Source organism: Cervus elaphus, chromosome 19, assembly GCF_910594005.1.
Source record: "Cervus elaphus chromosome 19, mCerEla1.1, whole genome shotgun sequence".
In the NCBI taxonomy this organism is placed as follows: domain Eukaryota; kingdom Metazoa; phylum Chordata; class Mammalia; order Artiodactyla; family Cervidae; genus Cervus; species Cervus elaphus.
Window position 1 is genome coordinate 49,363,540 of NC_057833.1, and position 25,549 is coordinate 49,389,088.

Consider the following 25,549-nt stretch of genomic DNA (forward strand, 5'->3'; position numbering starts at 1 on the left):
ATATCTGACCTCAGAGAGCCTGTGTCAAGTGCTTCACAGACTTACTTCTCCTCTGAGTCCTTTATGAAATGATAAGAGAGCCATGGTTGTCCTTCCTGAAATATTAATAAAACCCCAAATGGTAGACAGAGGGAGATAAGGGGAAAGGAAAATGTGAAGAAAGCAGCGCAGCCTTCTCAATCCTCTTCTCAGCCCCACTGACATTCTGGGGCCCCACTGGTCCTTGGGGCCGCCCCGGAGAGGAAAGTCTCACAGTGGCCTCTGCCTAAGACAGCTGCAGAGTGGCCCCTGCCCAGCTGCTGGCCAGAGGTGAATGGCTTGATTCAGAGGCCCCTGATGCTTCATAGCAGCCCAAGAAAGGCAGATGGGACCCAGCTAGATTCAGCTATGAATCTTTCAAGTAAGTCACAAAGTAGTTCATGGATTTGCCTCAGGAAGAAAAATTATGTTTTTGACTCTCATTCAAATACTGACTGTATAGGGTGCTATCTTTAGATATGTTCTGCCAAATCCACTGCTTGGCAGAAAAAAATAGTGCAGGGAAAACACAGGATCACTCTCATCGCCCCATCCTGGGGATATTGTGGGTTTTCTTTTTGAGGGGAAAGTCATCTTTAAGGCTTAGGGGGAAGAACCCAGTGACAGGCCTATGCACTGTCCAGTTATATTAATTCTGTTTGATTAGAGCAATTAGAATGGCGTGATGGAATGCTGGAGCTTTGGTGGTCTGTGAGAAGCTGTTTGATTTGTTCTTTGCCCACAGTACCTTCCCTTGTTGTCCCAGACCCATGACAATATCCTTCCCTTTGAAAGCTCAATATTTTAAGACTTGAGTGTTGCAGTGGAGATGCTAACAGATTTCTTAAACTCAGTGCCTGCGCCTGGTTATGAATTGTTGGCTAAGAGGCATTTTAGTGTGTGTTTCAGTTTTATATCTTTCGGCGTTTTTTTTTTTAATTCCCCACCTTGCCCTTTGCTGTGGGGAGTCTCTGGAAAGTTACTTAATTGCTTGGAACTAGGCAGCTTGATGAGACCCCAGCTTTTCTCTTTGCCATTCTTTTTCCATTGTGCTGTGTCACTCTTTGTTTGAGTACCTATCAAGCAGTTTCTTTCTCAGTTGAAATCACCTATTTATAACAAATGTCATCTATCCTGGTTGACCACAGGCTTATTTATAGCAGCTGAATATCGGAAATCACCTGTCTATTGAGGAAAGGCTGTAACAATCATACCCTATAAGAATATTTGAGCACTTGAATAATTCTTAAGATAAATTAAGAGAAGAAAAGCAAGTGATAAAACAGTATAGAGGTATGACCCTATTGTTCAAACAAAAGAGAAAAATAACAGAAAAGATTGGAAATAAGTAGACCAAAGTGTTAACAGCAGTTGACTCTAGTGATAGGATTATGTGTGGCTTTTATTTTTTTCTTTGTTTTTTAATTTCATATTTTACTTAAATTTTCACAATAAATAACATGTGATTTTTAAATTTTGTAATGGAACATTTCAAACATGTGAGAATAGAGAAGATAGTTAAATAAAACCCCATGTACCCATGGTCCATTCTTGGGCAGTTACCAATCTGTAGCCAGTCTTGTTTCATTTGTATTCCTAACCATTTTATTTCCCATTATTTGAAGTAAATCCTAGATATCATTTGTTTCAGTGTTTAGATTGTTAATGCTAATTAGATTTCAATGATAATGAGATTTTTAAAGTTCTTTTAAAAGCCCTAAGCATGCATTATTTTGTTGACTGTATTTTCTGCCTCCTCTTGATTTGCCCAGATTAAAGGCCCTTCCTCTTAATCCTACAAACTGAATGTGAGGCGCCAGCAGGCCTGTGATCTCTGCAGTTGGAGAGATGATCTGCAGGCTGGAGCTGGCTAGGCAGCCCCAGCCCCTGTCTTCCTCTGACCCCATGCCCTGGAGATGGAGCTGATAATAGGCCTACCTCCCAGCCCACAGGGGCGCTTTGTTCTGATTTCATTCTCACTCTGGCTTCCCTAGGATGGACTGATAGTTACCAACTAGAGGGACTCAGGGGTATGGAATGCTCACATGACTGGTCTTAAATCCCACCCTGACGGCTGACTTTACATTTCTTGGGAAGCCGCTCTTTGCAAAGAGAAGGAAACAGTCTGTTTCTACTTAGGATTGTATTTAGGTTAAGTAGAACTCTGCTTCTACGAGTGGACGTTCTGAGTTGCCATCTCTCCCCACTGCAGGTCACATTGTTAGGAGAGGCCGTGGACCAGCAGCCACAGCTAAGGAACCCCTCTGTCACCAATGCAGGCGTTTTTCCCGAGGCTCTACTGGCCTGGGCTGGAACGAGGGAGTGCCATTACCCCCAATTTCTTTTTACCTAGAGACCTGTTATTAAACTTTCTCTTGGTCTGAATAATGGTTTCCCCTATTACTGCTTCTGTTGCTCTCCTGGGACTTCCTGGAAGTTGACTCTAAGTTGTTTATTCTGAAATTGCGTAGGTGGAAGTGTGATGAGTGGTTCAGATTGGAACCATGGCTGCTTTCCTCTTCTCCCCAAATACGGAGAGCTGGTGCCCTGGGGAAACAGGAAGGGAGGGGGCTGCCAGGGGCCTCTGAGTTCTCAGTCGCGGCTTTGCTGTTCTCTGGGGCTCTCAAGTCAAAGAAGTTCCTTGCAAAGTTATGCCTGGCTGGGTGTGTCCTGGCTATGTGGATTCTGTGGGCTGCTCACTCCCGTCAGACAGAAAAGTCGGATCTCTGCAACCCAGCCTGTTTCCCTTTCGGCCTCCCCTTCTAGTCCCCTAACATTTATGCATCTTACCCTTTAGATAGATTTTTCTGTTCTAATCTCAATTACCTAATTTTGCATTATTTATTAAATTTTTAAGCATTGTATGTCTTCTCAGAAATAGGTAGTTAAGTATGTCTCAAAGCAAACAAAGTAAGTTTGCATGTAAACAGTCTTGGCATGGCATGGGTCCTTTATCCCTTGACTAGTGAGAGCACCCTAATGTAAAATGGGGACCACAGCCCCAGAGAGGCTGGAGGGACAGCTTCCTCTGATAAGACTTCCTGGGAATGCAGATTCTCTGGGCCTCTGGAAACAAAATAATGGCTGCCCCTGCCCCCGTATCATCCTTGCTCCAGGTGTTTTGTATGCACTAGCTCTGGTTCTCACAACAGTCCTGCAGTGTATTGGTGATGTTGGTGCACAGTTTGGGGGCTCAGCAGTAAAGAATCTGCCTGCCAATGCAGGAGATGCCAGAGACATGAGTTCAGTCCCGGGATCAGGAAGATCCCCTGGAGGAGGAAACGCAACCCACTCCAGTATTCTTGCCTGGAGAATCCCCATGGACAGAGGAACCTGGCAGACTATAGTCCTAGGGCCGCCAAGAGTCAGACACAACAGCACGCATGCTGTAGTGCCCAGTTTACAGGTGAGGAAACTGAGTATCACGAGGTTCATTATACTGACTGTTGGTTGCAGGTAGAACCAGGTTTGAACCAGTTCCAGTTCATCCTAAAGCCCAAGCCCTGTCTGTTTCCTGGTACTGGGCACTTTGGGAAGTAGCCATGCAGAGCAGAGAGGACTTGATTTAGAGTCCTCTTGTCCCGATTCAAACTGTGTCTCTTTGCTACTAATGGCCCCATGGTGGTCTGGGTGCTCAGCTGGAGGGTGCAGGGAGGTGGGGCTGGAGGGGAGGAAGTCCAGGGTGCAATCCAGTTGTACTGTCAGTGCCCCTTTTCACAAAGGACATGTCATGGCCTTGTTTGTGCCCCTTTGCCTTGCTTTTACGTTTTGTCTCTCCTGGTTCAGGCTTGAGTCCAGGCCAGGCAGGGGCTGCTGTGGATACAGCAGGGGGTGGAGAATTCCCCAGTGCTGGAGGCAGGCTCAGCTCTGAGAGGTTTTCACTCTGCCCAACCTCCCCTGGAGTTGATTTGGCTTCTTTTGACTGTTGTCTGATTTCTTTTAGATCTGAGACTTGTCATTTTTCCAAGTACGAACTGAGAAGTGTAGACAACAGCCTTTCTTTCTGAGTTACCTGTCTCGGCGTGTGTGAGCTGTTTCTGCTAGCAGATCACACAATGGTTTCTGGGGCCTAATGCTCCCCACCCTGCTTGCTCTTCCCCTGGTCTTTGTGAAGCCCGGGTAAGTGTTGGATTTCCCTGTGGTCCATGGAGGCTGTGGGGCTGTGTGGGCAGGCACATGGGCCCTCTGTCCATGCTCATGAGGTGCTTTTGTCGGAGGTGGTAAAGGTTCTCCTTGGCTTTCTGTTTTGCAGATGGTGGTGGTTTAATGTGGGGCTTCCCTGGTGGCTCATAGGGTAAAGAATCCACCTGCAATGTGGGAGACCCAGGTTTGATCCCTGGGTTGAGAAGATCTCCTGGAGGGGGGAACAGCAACCCACTCCAGTATTCTTGGATGGAGAATCCTATGGACAGAGGAGCCTAGCAGGCTGCAGTCCACAGGGTCTCAAAGGGTGGGGTGCGACTGAGCGTGCACACGTGGTTTAATGTGAACTTTTGAATCACTCAACTGTCTTGGTCCCTCGAGTGATATGTCCTTGTTCTGCCTCCTCCCTGTGAGCTGTGCTGTAGGCCTCACTGTCCTGCTCACAGCTGCTGGTTCTACACGAGCGGTAGGAATGGACAGAGTTACAACTCAGAGTTATCAACAGGGCACAGGTGAAGAGTTTGTGTCTCACTTTTTAAATTAATTAATGGCTGCTCTGGGTCTTCACCGTTGCGTGGGCTTTTCTCTAGTTGTGGTGAGCGGATGCTCCTCTGTAGTTGTGGTGTGTGGCGCACACACTCATTACGTGGCTTCTCTAGTTGTGGAGCACAGGCTGTAGGCGAGTGGGCTTCAGTAGTTGTGGCTCATGGGCTTAGTTGTCCTGTAGCATGTGGGATCCCCCCAGGGATCAAACCCGTGTCCCCTGTATTGGTAGGCAGTTTCTTTACCACTGAGCCACCAGGGAAGCCCATGTCTCGGTTGCCTGCATAGCTGTCCCCACACCTTGGCTCCCTTTTGGCTGACGATGGCAGGAGGACTCAAGCTGGGAAAAGTTAGAAGGCCCCTTCAATGAATGAGGCTGTATTTCAATACCTGGCAAGAATGTCAGTGTTTCAGATTATGGGCTCATTTTTGCTCTATTTGAGGAAAAGGGGGAAAGTGACAAGGGTTTATTCTTGGGCTCTCCTGATACTGCTCTTCTAGCCTCCATCCTGGCCTCTACATTCCAGTCACAGTGACCTTCAGTCCATTACTCTGACTCATAGGAGGCCCTTTGCACCTGCTGTCTCCTCTGCTTGGAATACTCCTCCCCTGTATTCTTGCATTTCTTTCAAAAATTAAAAAAAATTAATAGACTGTATTTTTTAAGAGCAGTTCTCTGTTCATAGTAAAATTGAACAGGAAGTACACAGAGTTCCCATATACCCTCCCCCCATACACAGCCTCCCCCAGCAGAATGACACATCACTATCTCACAAGGTCCGTAGTTGACACAAGGTTTTTCTTGGTGGTTCTATGGGTTTGGACAGATATAATGACATGTGTCCCCCAGTATCATATCATGCAGAGCATTCCAGTGCCCATGCATCCCTCCCTTCTCCTCCCATGAACCCTCTTTTAATGTTTGTTCTCTGCCTACTTGGGACCTCTGCTTGCTTGCCTTGTGTCAAGGAAGCCTTCCCTGACTGATCCTCTTGAAGAGGTTGGAGTCCCCATGCACCAGGCCCTTGGTCATGTCAATGACAGTTATATTTTAGTTTTATTTGAGCTACTCCTTGAGTGATGTCTGCCTCCCCTGTGAGACTGGAAGCTTCCTGAAGGCAGGGAACCATATCTGTTTTCACACCACCTGGTTCGGCAGCACCAAGCTCATTGCCTGCACACGGCAGTTTCTCCTTGAACATTTGGTAAACAAGGAGATGCTTTGTCCTCACTGGTTCCTTTATGCTTCTGAAGTTTAGGATGCCCAAGTCTGCCTGCCTCCCAAGTGCTCCATGTCATTCACACATACTTCACATGTCCTCTGAAGTAGAACCAGAAGTACTGTTACTGGACCATACTTTCCAACTCAGGAATGTTTATTGTGTGCCCAGTAAGTGCTCAGTGACAGGTACGGGGAGGAAAACTAAAGAAAGATGAGAAAAAGTCCTCGTCCTCTGAGATTTGATCTGAGCTTGCAGATCCACTGAAAGGAAATAGAACAACCTATTTGTAAACGTTAAATAGAACCATGTAAAATCATGGACATTTTACTATCAATGAAATTTGATATTTGATTATTGATAGTTTCTCCTACAAAAGTTGAAAATGCATATAGTTCAGCCTCATATACTGCAAATGTTGTCTTTAGTTCAGGTTGGACTTATCATAACAATCTACATTATACATGTTCTACTGCATGTTGTTAGGGCTTGGGCTGCAGATGAATGTCTAAATCCTGAGTCATGGGCTGAGATTTCTTTTCCCTGAGGAATGAAGTGGGACATTTTCACCCATAAGTTGAACCACAGACAGATTTTTTAAAAAGATTTTTCACTGCAAAGCATGGATGGAAACGGAACAAACTACTGATGAGAGCATGTTTACTGTTACAAAGTGACAGAAATAGGCTTGAATGGCCACATGATTGGGAAAGTGAATCAAGGAGAATCCAGCCTTGTTTTTCCTCATGTGCATTGTTGGAATTGAGACTCCTTGGTCCCCAAGCTCAGCTCTGCTATGGGTTCTGCACCTTGGCTGGTCAGGTCTGCCTTCTTCCCTTCCTCATTTCCTCCCTCAAACCTATTCTCTCTCTGTGCTTGCCTGAAAGGTCAACACACAAAGTGTTTCAGTTGTGACTTTGGAAGTTTGTTGGGCACTTACTTGTCTGCAGGATGCCCCATTAGGTGCTGTGAGAGACACACAGATGATGAAGCCACAGCTCCCGCCCCGGGAGTATCTCTCCAGTTGGACGACAGATGCCTGTATCACAGTCTAAAGTACTGGCGGAATGCACAGACTCTGTCGAAGGTCTGGCTTGGGGGACCCAGGGTTAAGTAAGTGTTCTTTCCCTTCAAGGGATCACCTTTGTCTCTTTGCCTCCCTGTGTTGGCCCTGAGGCTGTGATGCTGATGATGATATTGATTATCATTGGCTGAGAGCCAGGCTTCTTTGCCACGTACTTCATGGGGCTTGTTTTACCTAATCCATTGAAAGTAGTTTTATATTGTCCCATTTTGATGATCAAAACAAGCCTGGAAAGGTTGAGTAGCATTAGAAGGTCTTACAACTGGAAATGACAGAACCAGAGATGGAACTGTACCCACTCTCCCAGCTCTAGAGACAGAGTTCTTAACCTTGACCTTAGAGAGCCTGCTGCGTTTTGTGGCCACACAATAGCAGAGAGGTGGGAGGGGCGTGCTTCCAAAGAGGGCGGGTCCTGGTCTCAGGAAGCATTTTGGTTTCCCATGTGACTCAGTTCACCAGCAGTAGAGCCAGGACCAAGTCTGTCCCTGGGGAGACGGCCGCACATGCTGCTGTCCTCTGGAGCGCAGAGCATCCTGTTTACCAGAAACAGTTATAAGGAGGCTCCAGCAGCCTCTGGGTTTGCTAGGGAAACCTCAGGTACCATGCCAAGGTCCGGGCACTGCCAGAGCCCAGCCCTTGGAGTAATGCGTGTTTTTGCCCTTGGCTTTCCCATCTGTGAGATGGGAACTCTGAATCCCCTTTCGCATTTATAATTTTCCAGCATCTGGGAACTGTGGCTCTGCTGTTTGGCTCTCCCACATAGCGCTGTGGAGACACTTTCTCAAATGGTGCATCCTTCCCAGCAGTGAGGGTTGTGTGTGGCTGGTGACTCTTCCATGACAACTGAGGCCCGTGGCTGTGTCGACACCTGGCTGGAGGACCAGGTGTTTGAGTGACCATTGCTTTTACTTAGATAGGCCGATTTGAGAACAGAGAACCCCATGATTAAAGCTGGTGTTTCTGTCCTCGCAGAAACTGCTAGCTACACGGCATCCTGACCCAAGGCCTCCCCTGTATTGAACTCTGTCTGCCAATGACAGTACTGTGGGCCTTGTCTCCGAACAGAAACGAGCAAGCTGAGGTGAACAAGGCAGCCTGCCTTTGGGTGACCCAACCCATGTCCTCTAAGGCTGTTGGGTGGGGTGTTAGCTTTTCTTGGGTTCCTAGATATCGATGTGCCAGGCTCTCCCCCACCCTCCCACAGGGCATATCTGAACCTCCCTCTCACACTTGCCATGCTCTGATGTGGTCCCTGTGTGTGAGAAGGTCACTGGGATGTGAGCATCAGGACCCACAGCTTCCGTGAGCCTGTCAGAAGACCCAGCCACTCTCGGTCCCAGCCCCTCCTTCCTCTGCAGCCAGGCTACATCCTGGGCCCTGCATGTGCCTCTGGGGCTGTGTTTAAAACAGAGATTGATGCTGGAGAACAGAGAGGGTGAGTGGATGGTGCTGGGGTTGGAAACCACACCTCTGAGGAGTGGTTAAAGGTTAACCAGGAGGAGAGACACCACAGGAAGAAGCGTGTTTCCTGACCTCAGACATGACTATGGAGGAGGGCTGTTCCAGGGAACATACCTGGGTGGCCACAGAGAAACAGGTTTGTGTTCAAGACAAGGGAGAATTGTCTAACAAAGACCTCTGTTTGGCGTGGAACAGGCTGCCAGATGTGACAGTGGATCTGTATGGGGACCCCAGGCCCATGTGGTTGGGGTGCCAGACAAAAGGTTCCTACACAGGACAGAGCATGGTTGAGCCAACCTCTGAGGGCCCTTCCAAACTCCAGGTGCTAGGTGTTTCCTCTGAAGTGGCTTTTTTGCCCAATAACTCACTGGTGCTTCTGTTCTGTAGTGACCTCTTCTAGCCTGTTCCCTTTGAGCCTCACTGTACCCTTTTAAGCTGCATTTGTATTCAGTTACTGTGATATGAACTCTGCCTGCACACTTGTTTTGTGTGCCAACCACAGCTAGCCTGAAGCTGATGCCCAGAAAAGCTTTCCGCTCCCGATGGCTTCCCCATGGAGCCACCTTGCCCAGTGGGCAAAAGTCCATGTGACGTGGGCAGCTGATCAGGGGGACCCAGGGACAGTCTGGAAGTGGGCAGGGAGGATAGAAGCCTGTTCTTGGTCCTTTGAGTGACCTTCTTCCTTTGTCAGACCTTGTAGCCCCTTGTGTGTGACTCGTTCCAACCCCAGAAACCAAAGCCTCACAGGCCAGAGCTTCATATCATCAAATAGAGAAACTACACCCTCACTCCCTAGCCCTTATTTCTCCCCCAGTCCAACCGTGGAGCCAGATGTTGGAGGTGAACAAGCCTGCAAGCTTGTCTTCACTCTTGGGAGGATCCAGTTTCTATTTATTTTCTCAAAGGCTGTAAGACCGGGTGTTCCGTCTCCAGTCTGCTTCCCCTTTTTATGAACTGCTGCTCCGTCTTTGCCATTTCAAGGTCCCCGGTCCCCCTATCCAGGCCTGGCTGCCCAGGGCCTCCAGTAATCGTCCCACTGCCCCCTCCCCCATCCTTCCGGCTCCTGCAGCTTGTATTGGGGGATCCCCTGGTCCTGCAGCCACTTTTTCTGCAGTCCCTATTAGTTTTCTCAGATCCCAGTGTGTAACAGGTGATTGGATGAAACATTTTCAATTAAATTAGCCCCTTAATGCTTCCCATATTTATATGATTAAAAGAAGATGTTTGTTGGATTCCAAAGCATATTAAATAGTTGGTGGAATAGGGAGTGATGTGATTGAAGACTTCTAGACATTGTGAGGGAGGTTTTTTGTTACACAGCCCTGATCTTGTTCATGTGTCCACTTACGACTCATTCCTCACTGAGCACAAAGTATGTGCCAGGTGCAATGCTCTTTGTTGTTTTGGGCCCCACACCCCTTTCTCTCTTCTCTCAGCTCTAGATTTCTGCTGCTTTCTAAGGACAGAGCAGAGTGTTGGTAAGTTCTCCACTGAGCTTCCAACTGGTGAAGTCATCTCCAGCTCCAGCACAGAGTAGAATGTTTGGTACCCAGAAAATCAGAGGGTTTGCCTCCTGTGACCTGGACAGAGTCAGAGATTCTGGGCTTGGTGACAGCTCCCCCCAACTCGTGACTCCTGTCACGTGTGTCTGGAGTCTGTGGATTGCTGCTTTTCACACAGCATGGTCTCCTATGCACATGCGTGACTCACCTGAACAGCTGGAGTAAACGTGAGTCACAGAACACATCACCCTCGGGTGGCAGGATGCAAACTGGTGGCCGGGAGAGGGGTGGGCCTGGGACCTTGGCTGCTCACACAGAGTGGGCTTAGGAAAAGGAGGGTGAGACATGCTGCACTGCCCAGAGGCTCTGGCTCAGCACAGGTCATGGGAATGGACTATAAGACGGAATGGACAGTTTGGGACTGGACAGGTGCTGTTGGAGGACCAGGAAGGTAGGATGAAAGAGACACCTCTTAAGTTTTCTAGATAAGACATTTGATGGTCCCTTTGTCAGAAATGGGGAAGATGGTGTCTTAACTTTGGAGAAGTTGAGTTTTAGGTGATGGCAGACACATCTGGTTTTTGATGTAGACCTGGGACTAAAACTCCAGGAGGAGGTTGGGGGCGGGGTGGGGGTGGGGTGGGGGCAGGGGGGGCGGGGCATAATTGTGTGCTGTTCAAGCAGATGCACAGAACTTGGGTAAATCTCCTCAGAGGACAGTGTTACCTTTCACCTCATCCAGTGCCTGGAGAGGAAGTGGAATCTTCAACAGCTGGAGGGGAATGGGGCACTGAACGGTATAATGTCCAGGACACCAAGGGCAGGAGAGCTTGAGGGAGGCCCTGGTTGGCAGCAGAGAGGCGGGAGAACAAGGTGAGAGGATGGATGGCTGTGGGGTTGGCGACAGGACCTCAGCATGGGGTTCTCCACCTTGGCCGCACTGGAGTCTCACCTGGGAGTTGGAACCTGGTGGCTGGGCTACAGGTCACAGGAGAGCCGCTGGGCATTAGCATCATTAGAGTACCCTCAAGTGCAGCCAGGGCAGAGAACCACTGTGGCGTGCAGCTAGAACCATCTGTGAAAGAGGGAGTGGAGGCATGTGAGGAGGCTGGGTTATACAGAATTGGGGAGAGGAAGTAGAGGCAACCTGTCTGCTAGTCTTAGAGACAGGTGATGAGAGATGCTGGGTCAAAAGCAGGGTATTTATTTTAAGTGGGTCATGAGCATATTTTTAGGCACAAGGAAGGAAGCAAAGGAAATTGACTAATGGAACAGTGCCCAGGGAGGGTGGGATTTGGGAGCTGCGTTTCCTAGGGGAGGGAGAGCACTCCTACATTTAGGGCAGTCAGACCAGAAGAGAGACCAGGAGGATGCCCCGTTTATTTATGATGGAGAGACATCCTTGAGCTGTGGAAGCAGACGCTGAGCTCCTGGAGTAGACGAGTCCTGTTCCCTGTCTTCTCTAGATGCTCCTCCTGAGCGCGTGGGAACTGGGAGTTGGGAGGCTGGAACAGATCTTGTGTGGCTTTGATGCAGACTTGACCAAGGAGAAGGCAAGTGAGCTGTAGTCTTGGCCAGACACTGGGTTTCTGACTTCTGAGTCCAGCGCATTTCCGTCCCTCCCACCCCTGACATTTTCATCTGAGGGCAGACCTCTGTCATGTTGGAGGAGATTGGCTTTTAAAAATCTTGTTTTCATCCAGAGACTTGGAGAAAAGTTTAGCTAAACAAATAAATCTTTTTTTTTCTCTTAAAATAGTTTTGTATAAAAAAGAGAATATATTCAATCTAAAAATTTAGAAAATGCAGAGAGCTGAAAGGAGATAAACATCACATCCTTACAATCCAAAACCAAGATTAGGCATTTCTGAATTTAAGTCACAGATTTTCAGCCTCATGGAAATAACAAGGACAGTCACTGTCAGTTCTTCTCTATTTACATCATGCAGGTACTGAGCTGATTGCTCCTTGTGTGTAGATTTTGTTTTAATCCTCTCAATAGCCCTATTCTATCAATACTATTATTATCTCCATCTTATAGCTGAGAAGCTGGGACTGGGAAAGATAAAGATAAAGTAACTTGCCCAAGGTCACAAAGACAAGCTGAGGGAAGGTGTGGGCATGAACCAAGATTTGCCACTCATCCATTCATTGGAGCCTACGCACCCAGCTGCTTCTGTGGACACTGCCACCAGACAAAGGAATACTCATAACTGGTGTTCCCAGCGCAGTACTGACATCGAGTCTGGTCATCTAAATTTCTGTATTTGAATGAATTTCTGAGCAAGCTAAGCCTTCTTTTTCAAAAAAGAAAAGCTTTATTGAGTATATTGGATGTATGGGCTTCCTAGGTGGCTCATCTGCCGATGCAGAAGACACGTGAGATGTGAGTTCGATCCCTGGGTCGGGAAGAGCCCCTGGAGGAGGAAATGGCAACCCACTCCAGTGATCTTGCTTGAAAAAGTCCCGTGGACAGAGGAGTCTGGTCGGCTACAGTCCATGGGCTCAAAAGAGTTGGACACAGCTGAGCTTGCACACATAAGTTTATTATATATCCACTGAGTGCATGCTCAGTCGTGTCCGACTCTCTGCGACCTCGTGGACTGTAGTCTGCCAGGCTTCTCTGCCCATGGGATTTTTCCAGGCAAGAATAATGGAGTGGGTTGCCATTTCCTCCTCCAGGGGATCTTCCCGACCCAGGGATTGAACTCATGTCTCCTGTGTCTTCTGCTTTGGCAGGTGGATTCTTTACCACTGAGCTACCTGAGAAACCCCTAGTATAATAAATTACATGTATTGAAAGTGTATGATTTGAAAAAAAAAAGAAAGTGTACGATTTGGCGCATTTTGACCTTTATACATACCCTTGAGGTGTATATGCACTGCAGTCGAGGTGACTAACACACATCCTTCTCCCGCAGCGAGTACTTTTGCTCTTTTTTCATTTCTCCCTCCTGCATCTCCTGCCCTCTTTCCCCAGGCCCTCACTACTTTGCTTTCTGTCACTACATTTGAGTTTGCATTTGTTAAAATTTTATTAATCCAGTCAGTATATACTCTTCCCCCCCGCCACCTCCCCAGTTTATTTCAGTACCATTGTTTTGAGATTCATCTGTGCTGTTGAGTGTCTCCATTCCTTCCTTTTGTTACAGAGTAGTATTCCATTGTATAGATACACCACAGTTTGTCCATCCACCATTGATGGATATCTGGGTTGTTTTGGATATTTGGTAGTTTTTGCCTATTATAAATGGAGCAGCTATAATGTAAATTTGCTCAAGTGTTTGTATGGACCTATAGTCACGCTGGTGTGATCACTCACCTAGAGCCAGACATCTTGGAATGGGAAGTCAAGTGGGCCTTAGGAAGCATCACTATGAACAAAGCTAGTAGAGGTGATGAAATTCCAGTTGAGCTATTTCAAATCCTTAAAGATAATACTGTGAAAGCACTGCACTCAATCTGCCAGCAAATTTGGAAAACTCAGCAGTGGCCACAGGACTGGAAAAGGTCAGTTTTCATTCCAATCCCTAAGAAAGGCAATGCCAAAGAATGCTCAATCTACCGCACAATTGCACTCATCTCACACGCTAGCAAAATAATGCTTAAAATTCTCCAAGCCAGTCTTCAACAGTATGTGAACTGTGAACTTCCAGATGTTCAAACTGAATTTAGAAAAAACAGAGGAACCAGAGAGCAAATATCCAACATCAGTTGGATCATCGAAAAAGCAAGAGAGTTCCAGAAAAACATCTATCTCTGCTTTATTGACTACGCCAAAGCCTTTGACTGTGTGGATCACAACAAAGTGTGGAAAATTCTTCAAGAGATGGGAATACCAGACCACCTGGCCTGCCTCCTGAACAATCTGTATGCAGGTAGAAGCAACAGTTAGAACTGGACATGGAACAACAGACTGGTTCCAAATAGGGAAAGGAGTACGTCAAGGTTGTATATTGTCACCCTGCTTGTTTAACTTATTTACAGAATACATCATGAGAAATACTGGGCTGGATGAAGCATAAGCTGGAATCAAGATTGCCAGGAGAAATATTAATAATCTCAGATATGTAGATGACACCACCCTTATGGCAGAAAGTGAAGAAGAACTAAAGAGCCTCTTTATGAAAGTGAAAAAGTTGGCTTAAAGCTCAACATTCAGAAAACTAAGATCATGGCATCTCGTCCCATCACTTCATGGCCAATAGATGGGGAAACAATGGGAACAGTGAGAGACTTTATTTTTGGGGGCTCCAAAATCACTGTAGATGGTGACTACAGCTGTGAAATTAAAAGACACTTGCTCCTTGGAAGGAGAGTTGTGATCACTAGACAGCATATTTGAAAAGCAGAGACATTACTTTGCCAACAAAATTCAGTCTAGTCAAAGCTATGGTTTTTCCAGTAGTCATGTATGGATGTGAGAGTTGGACTGTAAAGAAAGCTGAGCGCCAAAAATTGAGGCTTTGAACCATGGTGTTGAAGACTCTTGAGAGTCCCTTGGACTGCAAGGAGATCTAACCAGTCCATCCTAAAGGAAATCAGTCCTGAATATTCATTGGACGGACTGATGCTGAATCTGAAGCTCCCAATACTTGGGCCACCTGGAAGAACTGACTCCCTAGAGAAGACCCTTATGCTGGGAAAGATTGAAGGTGGGAGGAGAAGGGGTTGACAGAGGACAAGATGGTTGGATGGCATCTCTGACTCTGTGGATATGAGTTTGAGTAAACTCTGCGAGTTGGTGATGGACAGGGAGGCCTGGCGTGCCGCAGTGCATGGGGTCACAAATGGTCGAACACGACTGAGCAACTGAACTGACGCTTTTATTTCTCATAGGTCAGTCCTTTGGAGTGAAATGGTTGGGTCATATGGAAGATGTTTAACTTTTTAAGAAACTGTCAAACTGTTTTCCAGAGTACATGTATCACTTTGCATTCTTATGGGCAGTGTATGTTGGTTACATTTTCTCCCTCAGCATTTGATATGGCCAGTCTTTTTAATATTTAGCCATTAGGTGTGTGGTAGGATATCAGTGGTTTTAATTAATAGAAAGCTTTTAAACTTCCTGGTTTGCAATTCTTCATTGTACCTATGGCAACTGTGGAGCCTCATACATTAAGCAGTAAAAGGAGAAGAGACGTAAAAGTTATTACTAGTCTGAGAGTAATAACCATCGATCCTTTTTTAAGTCCGTCATATGTACTAAATACTTGTTAACCTAGCATCCACCCTGCAAAATAGGATTATTTTCATTTTACAGATGAAGACACTGAGGCTTAGAGAGATGACATGACTGACTGAGGGCCTCAAAAAGCAAAGACTCAGCCTTGTCTATGCCAACACTCTCATACACTGGCTCCCATGCCACACTGCATTTTGTATTAATAGTTATTCCCTTAAAAAAATCTACTTTCCCAATACTGCTCTCTGCCGTAAATGTAGGTACAAAGCTTAAGCCTTCAAAATAGTCCAGGCAGACAGTGGGAAAGTTATTTCTATTGTAAATTCTCTTTGGAGTCAGTGCTTGTATAATCTCCAAGTCCCAAAACCTGGGTGAATGAATCAGCATGTCATTCTCCACAGCCCGACCTCTTGGCTAAGTTTGTTAACATCACTTACACAGTAAGAGTCCACTTCAGAGAAGACAGAATTAATATCATTATGCTATGCTACTCTTCATTTGTGGAACTATTTCTGTTTTAGATGGAATCTTCCAGTTCAGCAAACATTTATCTTGGATCCAACAGTCATTAATTGAGAGCCTACCATGTACTTTGAATTATTTCAATTATCACACACCCTCCCCTCTCCCTATGTGATTGGATAGTTCAGCTTTGTGTGTAGAGGCAGATCGTCTGAAGCTGACTTCTGTGGTCCTTACTGGTTCAGTGACCTTGGGTTGGTGACTTAATGTCTGTGAACACCAATGTCCTCATTTGCAAGATGACAGTATGTTACCTCCTTCATAAAGGTTGCGGTGAAGATGGGATGGAACAGTGGAGATGATCAATAAACTTTAAGTATTATTATTCCTTCTTACTAACATGAAAAAACTTAGAGGTGTTAAATAATGTGGTCAGATCTACACAGGTAATTGGGTGATGGCAAAAACCTCCTGTGCCCACCTTCAAGCTCACACGTTTCACATTATTCTGTCTGCTTGTTACTCTCCTGTAGGCTTCTACATGCCACTTGAGAAGCTGGCATAGAAGAAAAGGAGGCAAATGACGGCCAACATTCAAAGCCTAGTCTTTTAAAGTAGCATTTGCTTATTAAAGATAGTTTGAGGAAAAAATGGGAAAGAAGATGTTGCCTCTAAACTCAACCCCAGTGATATTATGCTGTATTTTGTTTCAGTCTCTTTTCTTTTTAATAGAAAGTGATACTTCTTATGTTGTTTGTAATCACACTGTAATTACAGTACTGTATTCTTTTTCACTGTTATAAATGTTTACAATAATTTCATACTTTTTATGAACATAATTTCTAATGTCAGTGAGGAGAGATCTCAGTTGACTTAACTGTTCCCAAATAGTAGGGTATTCACCTCTTTCCCGTTTTGTCACTCTTAGTAAGAATACTGCTATGTGTGTTTCAGAATACTTCTTGCAGATAGTCTCCCAAAGGAGAGTCATTGAGTCAAAAAACTTCTTAAAGGGTTTTTTCAAGTCAGGTGTATTGAAGGATAATTTACATAGAATAAAATTCACCGTTTTATATGTATAAAGTCTTAAAGCCACCCTCACAATTAAGATACAGATGAAGGAAAAAAATGTACAAAAAGAGACATGTAGGTGAGTTCTTTCACCTCAGAAAGTTTTCTGGTGTCTGTTGTTGATCCTCTCTTTGCCCTCAGTCTTTGGCCACCACCGATCTGTTTTCTGTCCCTATATATTTGTCTTTCCATCAATGTCTTCTGAATGAAGTTAGGCAGTTAGTTGCCTTTTGAGTCAGGCTTTTTCCACTTAAATCTAGAGCTTTGGTGATTCATCTGAGTTGTGTGTATCTGCAGTTTGTCCCTTTTTATTGCAATGGAATAGTATTCCATCGTAGAGATGTATGACAGTATGTCTATGTATTCACTGCTTAATGGACATTTGGATTGTTTCTAAATTTTGGTGATCATGAATAGCTGCTATATAAATATTTGCATAGTAGTTTTTATGTGAGCAAAAGTTTTCATTTCTCTTGGATAAATACCAAGGAGTGAGATTGCTGAATTGATGGTCAGTGTGTATTTAACTTTATAGGAATATGCCAAACTGTTTTCCAAAGTTGCCAGAACATTTTGTATTCTCACTAGCAGTTATAAGAGTTCTAGTTGTTCCACATTCCTTCCAGCGCTTGGTATCTTTAGGGCTCTTTCTTTGCTATTGGCATAGCTATCCAGTGGCATCTCGTTGTGAATTTAATGTGCACTTCCTTAATGGCTAATGATGTTGAGTGTCCTTTCATGTGCTTATTTCCATGCATATCTCTTCTTTGGTAAATGTCTGTTCAAGTCTCTATTTTTAAAAATTCAATTGTTTGTGTTGTTATCAACCTACGAGAGTGCTTTGTACATTCTGAATACAAGTCCTTTATCAGATTTTTATTTTTTGCCAAACATTTTCTCCAATCATGCCTTGTCATTTCATTTTCTCAATGGTAACTTTCAAAGAGAAGATGGTTTTAATTTTGGTGAAGTCCAATTCATCAGATTTTTATCCTGTGAATCAGTTAAGAAGTCTTGCTTATACCAAGATTACAAACCGAGATTATAAAGCTTTTTCTCCTTCCTTTCCTTTGGACGTGTTATAGTTTTAGGTCTGTGACCCTATTTGAGTTCATTTTTGTATATAATGAGAGGTATGGGTTAAGCTTCATTTTTTTTTTTCATATGGATGTCTAATTATTCCATTAAATTGACCATGTGTGTGTGGGTCTATTTCTGGTCTCTGTTGTGTCCCACTGGTCTATGTGTCTGTACTTTCGTCAGTACCACACTGTCTTAATTACTGTAGCTGTATAGTAAGTTTTGGCCTTATTGAATGAACCCACAACTTTGTTGTTGTTTTTCAAAATCGTTTGAGTTTTCATTGTTGAGTTCCCATATATGCCAGTTATTAGCCCTCCTAACATATTCTGTCTTGTCACCAAGGGGACCCACTTCTTTCCACTTCTAATCCCTTAAATTGGTTTTGTCACAACTTAGAATTGCATTGCTGTAAGGGACATTCTAGGTTTCTTCCTCAGGGTTTTGAAAATGTGGCTGGTCGCCTCATTGTGCCTTTACTGGGCTTCCTGGTAGCTCAGACAGTTAAGAATCTGCCTGCAAGGCAGGAGACCTGGGTTCGATCTCTGGGTTGGGAAGATTCCCTAGAGAAGGGAATGGCAACCCACTCCATTATTCTTACCTGGAGAATTCCATGGACAGAGGAGATTCTGTCCTCTATACCTGGCCTTCTTATTGTGCCTTTACTAGTGCCTAGGACACCTCCCCATCCCCAGCTTCCTGGGAGGGTCCTCCTCACCTTTAGCTCAGTTTATGTTTCCTCTGCCCTGGGAAGCCTTTCTCGCCTCCTCCCCCAGTTTCTGTTGAGAGGCTATTTACCTTCTTTAGCACACTTATCCTGATGCGTTGAGGTTTTGTTTCTGCTTGACTGCAAGCTTTTTGAGGTCTGGAACAGATGATTTCATAGACCCAGTGCCTTCCATGGAGCCTGCGCAAGGTCAGAGGTTGGTAATTGTCTGTTGGCTGAATGTTGAGCATCTGGGAAACCGACTCCCCAAAGGTGGATTCCTTGCTCACAGCTGGTATCCTGGCTTTCAGTCCTCACTGGCTTCCTTTCAAACCATCTTTTCTTCATTGTGTTACTCTGACTTTTTGTGACTTATTTCCATGCTACTTTTGGAGTAAATGAGAAAATATCATAGCTCTTAAAGGCTGTTTTGTCCATCATTTTGGTGATAAAGAATGATACCCTCACCCCCTCATCTGCCATAAGATGATAGCTTTTAACTTGTGAAGTCTGTGAATCCAGTCTCCTATTTCAGTGTCAAGTGTCCATGTGCAGATAACTCAGTAGTGTTTAAACCCTTCCTATGTTCATCCTGTTACATGTATTTTCTTTCACTACTGGTATGAAAGCACCCCAATCCCAGGTTTTGTTGCCCTGTATCATGATCTAGCTGCTCCTAATAGTAATGATTAGGAGTGATTTGTGTATTATCAGGGCTACAGTGGTTAAAGATTTAAAATAGAGTCCTTCCCTGACAGTATAGCCTGTATTGAGCCATGCCTCTGTCCGAAGAGTGGACATATTCCATACAGTGAAGCAGTTAAAGGGAGAAGAGAGCTTATCTGATTGACCTTAATCACTGGAGTAGTTCAATTAATGATTGAAGTGGTTTACATCTACCAGAAAGATGGCAGATTTTACCAGATTCTCCAAAGACAGATCATCTGTTGGTCATTTGGGTCCTCTGTTCTGAGTGATTTGTGTCTTAATTGGGGGACTGAAGTGGTCACTTACCGATCATCTTAGACCTTGGCAGCCAGCCTAGTGTGTTGGTGTGGGGAAGTTGGGGTAGGCTAAAGTCTGTTCTGTGGAAGGAATACTATGGGAGACTCAAAGGGCAGGCCTCCAGGAGGAGTGGCCATCAGGTAGAGAGTGGGAGCAGTGAGGGCAGGGTGGCCTGCAGTGAGGGGTTCCAGGCACAGGTGGGCCCCACAATGGAGATTCACCTCTGCCCCTCGGCTTTCCCCATCAGCTGGCTCTCTGCAATCCCCCAGTGCTTGTAGAGTGATCCCCAGCTATGCACACAGAGGATCACCTCTGATCCACACCACAACCCCTGAGAAGGGCCAGTGCCCTGTCTGATGCCCCAGGGCAGGCTTGGGCAGCAGCTAGGAAGCCTTTAAACCCGTCAACCTCTGTCCCTCAGGAGAAGATTGGCTGGCGAAAGGATGCACTGCACTTGCTGGTGTTCACCACGGACGACGTGCCCCACATCGCGCTGGACGGAAAGCTGGGGGGCCTGGTGCAGCCGCACGATGGCCAGTGCCACCTGAACGAGGCCAACGAGTACACGGCGTCCAACCAGATGGTGAGGGCCAGACCCCCGGCACCGCCCTTGTGACCTTGCCTGTGGTGTGAGGCCTCACCCAGCCTTGACCACCTTCCTCTGGACCTCTGCTCACTGACTTCCCCATCCTTTCTTGGGACTGGGTTTCTATTCCATCTCCTCCAACTGGGCTTCCAGAACTCCTGCTCATCATTACCTTAGGGTGTTTCTCAAGGATTTCTGTAGCTGGTTCATGTTTCTGCTGTTATGCACCCACACGGGGAGTGTTTAGTCAAAGGAAGAGGTGGGCAAGACAGGATAGATGTCAAAGGGAAGAGGCAGTTTTACATGAGAGAGAGGACTGTGTTCCTGCAGAGGAAAAAAAACTGGGACAGAAGTTATGGGGCAAGACCAACACAGACAAGACTTCCTGGGTTTCCTGCCTGAGTTCCATCAGTGTTGGGGGCGGGTGGCAGGTGTCCTGTACTGGATGAGAAGCCCCAAGGACTTGCCCGGGAGTCTGTCACTGTGGTTGTGCAGTTAAATAGAATTTATGCAGAATTTCAAACATACAATAGGCCAGTAAATGAACTTCTACCTACCTATCACCCAGACCCAACAATTAAGATTTTATTTCACACTTGCTATACAAAGTTTGTTTTTTCTTCCAAGATACCCTCTTCCTTCCCAAATGCGCTTTCCAGAGTGGCTGACTAGAGAGAAATTCTTTCTAAATCTTGCCGGACTAACCCATTTTCTCCAGTTTCAAGAGGTGGTCAAGAATAATGGAGTCCAGAGAAAGAACTCCTAACTATACTACCTGATAACTGTAGAACCTCACTGATGAGGACTCTTGGACCCGTTATCGGCCCTTAAAATCCTTCAGGACTTTGTTAAGCTGCCTCGCAGCATCCTTCAGGGAACATCTTCCCCCCCCTCCCTCCTCTGTACCCCTTCCCACGCCACAGCCCAACTTGTCCAAATGTCAGCAGCCTTTTCTGCCCATTCTGAGCCATGAGAGGACTGAGCAGAACCTGTACAGGGCATTGGCAGGCCCAACATTGGGCATGGGAAAAGGAAAATAGGGCAACGAGATCAGGAAGAAAGCCTTAGGGGAGAGAGGACAAACAGGTGCTGATGGTAGGATGTGGTCACTGCTCTTTTGCTGGCTTCCCCACTCTGTCGAATTCCTGCAGAAGGGATGGAAACACGGGCCAAGTGTGGGAGACCTCCACTCATCACTTCTCCATTCTGGGTTGAGAGGGGCAGGAGGAGTGAGTCTAGTTTGGTGGGTGCCAGAGGGTCCTTTCCTGGAGAATCTTCCCTACACAGCTTCTCAGTAAGGAGCTGCCCAGGGGGCTTGGCTATTAAGGGGCTGCTAGGGGAAGATGCTTATTATCTGCATGGGTGATGAGCTGCTGAGTGCACGTTGGAGCCAGGTGCTAGTGTCTCTACTTGCAAGAAATGTTACAGCCTTGACTTTTGCCTTGGCCCTAGGACTATCCATCCCTTGCGTTGCTCGGAGAGAAATTGGCAGAGAACAACATCAACCTCATCTTTGCAGTGACGAAAAACCACTATATGCTCTATAAGGTACACTTGGAAGGGAGTGAGAGAGGCTGGTGGCCTGAATCTGGGGGCCCTGCTGACTGGGAGATGAATGGGAGAATGGAATGTGGGGCCAGGTGTAGTGTGGGGTGGCTGCGTGAGGAGTGTTAACAGCTCTGCTCTTTGTGGGCAGAGATCCAAAGGAGGGTGGAATATAGTCCTGTCCTGATCTAGTGGAAAATGATAGTATTAAGGAAGCTCTTAAGCATTCATATAGCAGAGCATACCAAGTGAGTTAAACATATGGTTTCTAATTTGATGAGGGAAACAGTATCAATTCCTGTTTTTTCAGATGATGAAATGGAAACACCCAGGGAATAGGGAAGGAAGATATAAAAGGAAAATGTGCAGAGAGAAAACTAGGCATCCAGTCAGGCTACATCCAGAGGTTGTATGCCTTCCTGCAGAGTATGGGAGACCAATGGCTTAGTCTGGGGCAGGAATTTCCAAAGAAAACAGTAAGTGTCTTGAGTGCACAGAGCGGCCTGTATGAGTCTGTCACAAGACTTTCCCCAGTTGTCCCATGGGCCACCACTGCACTCTCCCCTCATGAATATGCTCCTCCCCGCAATCACGGGGAAGTTGCCTTTCACTAGAACTCTCCTGCGGGCTGCTCCGAGTGTTCATGTGAGCTGGGTGTGAAGCCCAACTCACCTCTGACGTCCTTTGAAATGAGAGGTCATGAGAAGTTCATCCCCACCTTTAGAACAGTCACCCCAGTCCCCTCTCTCTGCTGCTCTTAAATATCCACAAGAGAACCTTTGTCCGAAGGTGTGTTTCCACTGTGCCTGCCTGAGATTATCATTGATAATATGCCATTTACATCTTCTTAAGTTCTTATCTTCTTTTAGCCTGAATCAATTTTAGATGAAAACAAGAGAAAGACATTTTTTTTGTCTTTGTTTAGTGAAGATAGCAGGATAGGACGTGGTCATTTACAGGGACCATTTTTAGAGAGGTGGTTGCATGGACTGTACTCCAGATGCTTCAGGAGGGCAGAGACCCACCTTGGCTTAGGCCAGCCTTGCTCAGAACCAAATACACCTCACTCAGGAAGGAGGCATGTCCAGTCCAAGGCAGGCTGAGGACGGCAGGTATTTCTAGATGTTTCTGTCACTTTAGTAAGTGACATACACAGGCCTTGGTACCAGTGAAAGAAGAAAGGCAGCCTTGTCAAGGCCGCCTACTTTGCCAACGACTTCACCCAGAGATACCAGACCTCCTTGGAAGGCACCAGTCCCATTCAGTTCCCTCCTAAGAAGAAACTGTCTTGGAGACCATTGGCAGAGTTTCCTCTTTCACTCTTCCTAGACTGGTTGAGGGCATCTTTGAACGGAAACTGGGAATACCTACGTAGTCTAGAAGAGAGGACAAGAACATTGAGAATATATTGATTCTGGGGGTGGTGGTGGTGGTTTAGTCACTAGGTCATGTCCAACTCTTGCAAACCCATGGACTGTAGTCTGCCAGGCTCTTCTGGCAGGCAAGAATACTGGAGTGGGTTGCTGTTTCCTACTCCAGGGGCTCTTCCTGACCCAGAGATCAAACCTGCATCTCTTGCATTGTAGGAGGATTCTTTACCACTTAGCCACCAGGACTCCCTATATTGATACTAGAGGATGGAATTTCAGAGCATTTCCCATTACATGCCAGAGAGGAGGGGTCTCCAGGAAGAAGCCTGACATTATACTTTAGGAACAGATCTTGTCAGACCCTTCTTATTCAGACCTTGAAGAACCAAGATTCCACAGCCTACTGCAACAACTCCATTCCCTTGTGCTGGTTTTTGCCTCTACTTGTGGCATCTCTGAGTTACGGTGCCAGTGAGTGGCAGAAGCAGTGCTGAGGGCCCTGACCATTCTAGCTCAGTAGGGCAGCGTTCACTGTTTGACAGGATGGAAAGGCAAAATGGGCTCATTTCTTTTCTTTTTTTTCCCCCCAAGAATTTTACAGCCCTGATACCTGGAACAACGGTGGAGATTTTACACGGAGACTCCAAAAATATACTTCAACTGATTATCAATGCATATAATGTAAGTCACCGATTTCTTCTCCCACCTTCACCCCCACCCCCACCCTCTCCCCCTGAGGCTCTAGGAGCTGGTGCAGACTCGGGTCGGAAGGGCACCATTGTGCTGGGGTACCTGGTTCTGTGTCTTTTCTCCTGCCTCTTGAGTTTGGCGCCTTCCTCCTTCATTTGGATTCGGGGTAGAGAAGGCATCCTGCCTGTGCGTCGGTCTCCCCTCACCCCTGCCACCTTGACTCACATTGTAAGCGGATCCCAGTGAAGCAGCAAATGGCTCAGTCGGTCTCTGGCTGGTGGCCCTTGGATATGCTTGGGTTCTGACTTTGTGGTAACCCCGGGCCCCATTAGGGCACCACACTTGGGTAGTGGTGGGTATAGGTGCTTTTTACCCATCCATTTGCCTGGGCCATCCTGCCACCGTGTTCCCTGTGGCAAGAAGTGAGAAGCACGCACACTGCTCACCTCCCAGCAGGACTGAAATTCCCCAGGCTCCTGGAACTCCACATTGAACTGCAGACTGAAATGGGTCAGAAGAATCCAAGAAGAGTCACCAATAGGTCTTTTGCCTCCTTGCTTAGGCTCTAATTGTATTCAGGTCCTTTTCGAGGGAGGCTGTGGGGCTGTTAAATACTGTGCTATTGTAGCTCCATTAGCCTGGCTCTGCTGTAGTAATAAGTACAGTGCTTAAAGACATGGTTTAGGGGGTCACTGCTGCATCCCACACCAGTCATCTGCGATTCCCAAACTTCCGTCCCTCCCACCCCTTCCCTCCATTCCTAACACCCAAGAAGTGCTTGATGCAGAACTCCTCTTGAGAAAATGGCGAGCCCCGATTCTTGTGCTGGCACGTATGTGCCCCTCCCCATGAAGCCTCCAGTGCCCACCCAGCCCCTCATGAGGCCTGGTGGTTCCTGAGTCGGAATTCAGAGTGCATCTGCCTGTTAAAAACAAAGTTCTACATAGAGTAAATGTAGTTTAGCTGGCTCTATTATGTAGAACAGACCTGTGAGCTAACCTGGGAATATAATCAACTGCACTGGCATCACGTGGTATTAGAAAAACCATCTTACTTTCCCTTGAATGATTTACAAATGCACATTTGGAGCTCTGTCTTTCCAGCTGAATTTGTTTCCTACTGTGGTGGCCTTATTTTGAATCACAAAATGCTGCTGTGCTAGACCAGGGGCTGTAGTAATACCCCTGGTTACAGAGGACCGGGAGCGTAGGGTACCAGCCCTCTGCTTATCTGCTGAAGGCGGTGAGTGGGTGGCAGTGAGGAGTTGGGGCAGGTTTTCCCTCCTCCCAGTACCTATCCCCCAGTTCTGTGCAGCTAAGGGTCCTCTTTCTCTCATACATACTCTGATCCTCATTCTTGGAACTTCCTGTTGAGAGAAACTGGACTTCCTTCTCCTTTCCTAACTCACCCCTCTCACACTAACATCCTCTTTTCTGATCTCTGACCTTAAATCTTCATCGTGACCAGTGGCCAGCACAGAGCCCAGTGAGACCGGGTTTCCAGGTTAGCTGCGCTTTGTGGTTTTCAGATTCCTGCAGTGTGTGGAGGTGTAATGTTGTGAGGGAGTCTGAGCAGCGTGTGTGTGAGGGAGGGGCCAGGCCTGCCCCATGTCACCACTGACCCAAGGGCCCCCCTCACCGTGACACCCAGGGTCTCAAGCTCTGGACACGAACAGGGGGGGTCAGAGTGAGAGCCAGAGGCCTGCCCTGGACTGATTGCTCAGTCAGCTCCTGAGTTCTGACATCCTGGGTAGCTGGCAGCCAGAGCTCCGGGGCTCCCCTGGAAGCGTTTCCTGTCCAAGGCCCAGGCCCCTCTGCTCCTCATGGGTCTAATAAAGAAGGGCATCATGACATCGTGTTCTGTAGAACTAGCAGCTGG

At 46.6% G+C, this 25,549-nt stretch overlaps 1 protein-coding gene across 2 annotated transcripts in view; it reads left to right on the forward strand.

Annotated features, from left to right (window-relative positions):
* ITGB5 (integrin subunit beta 5) overlaps positions 1–25,549 on the forward strand; it is a 113,056-nt gene that overhangs the window by 40,851 nt on the left and 46,656 nt on the right. Inside the window, exons 6-8 of one of the 2 annotated variants that reach the window (XM_043875498.1) lie at positions 19,902–20,063; positions 21,519–21,614; positions 23,573–23,662. In XM_043875498.1, coding sequence (XP_043731433.1) covers positions 19,902–20,063; positions 21,519–21,614; positions 23,573–23,662 — 348 coding nt within the window. The remainder of the gene's footprint in view (positions 1–19,901; positions 20,064–21,518; positions 21,615–23,572; positions 23,663–25,549) is intronic. The other variant, XM_043875499.1, reaches the window with a different exon arrangement.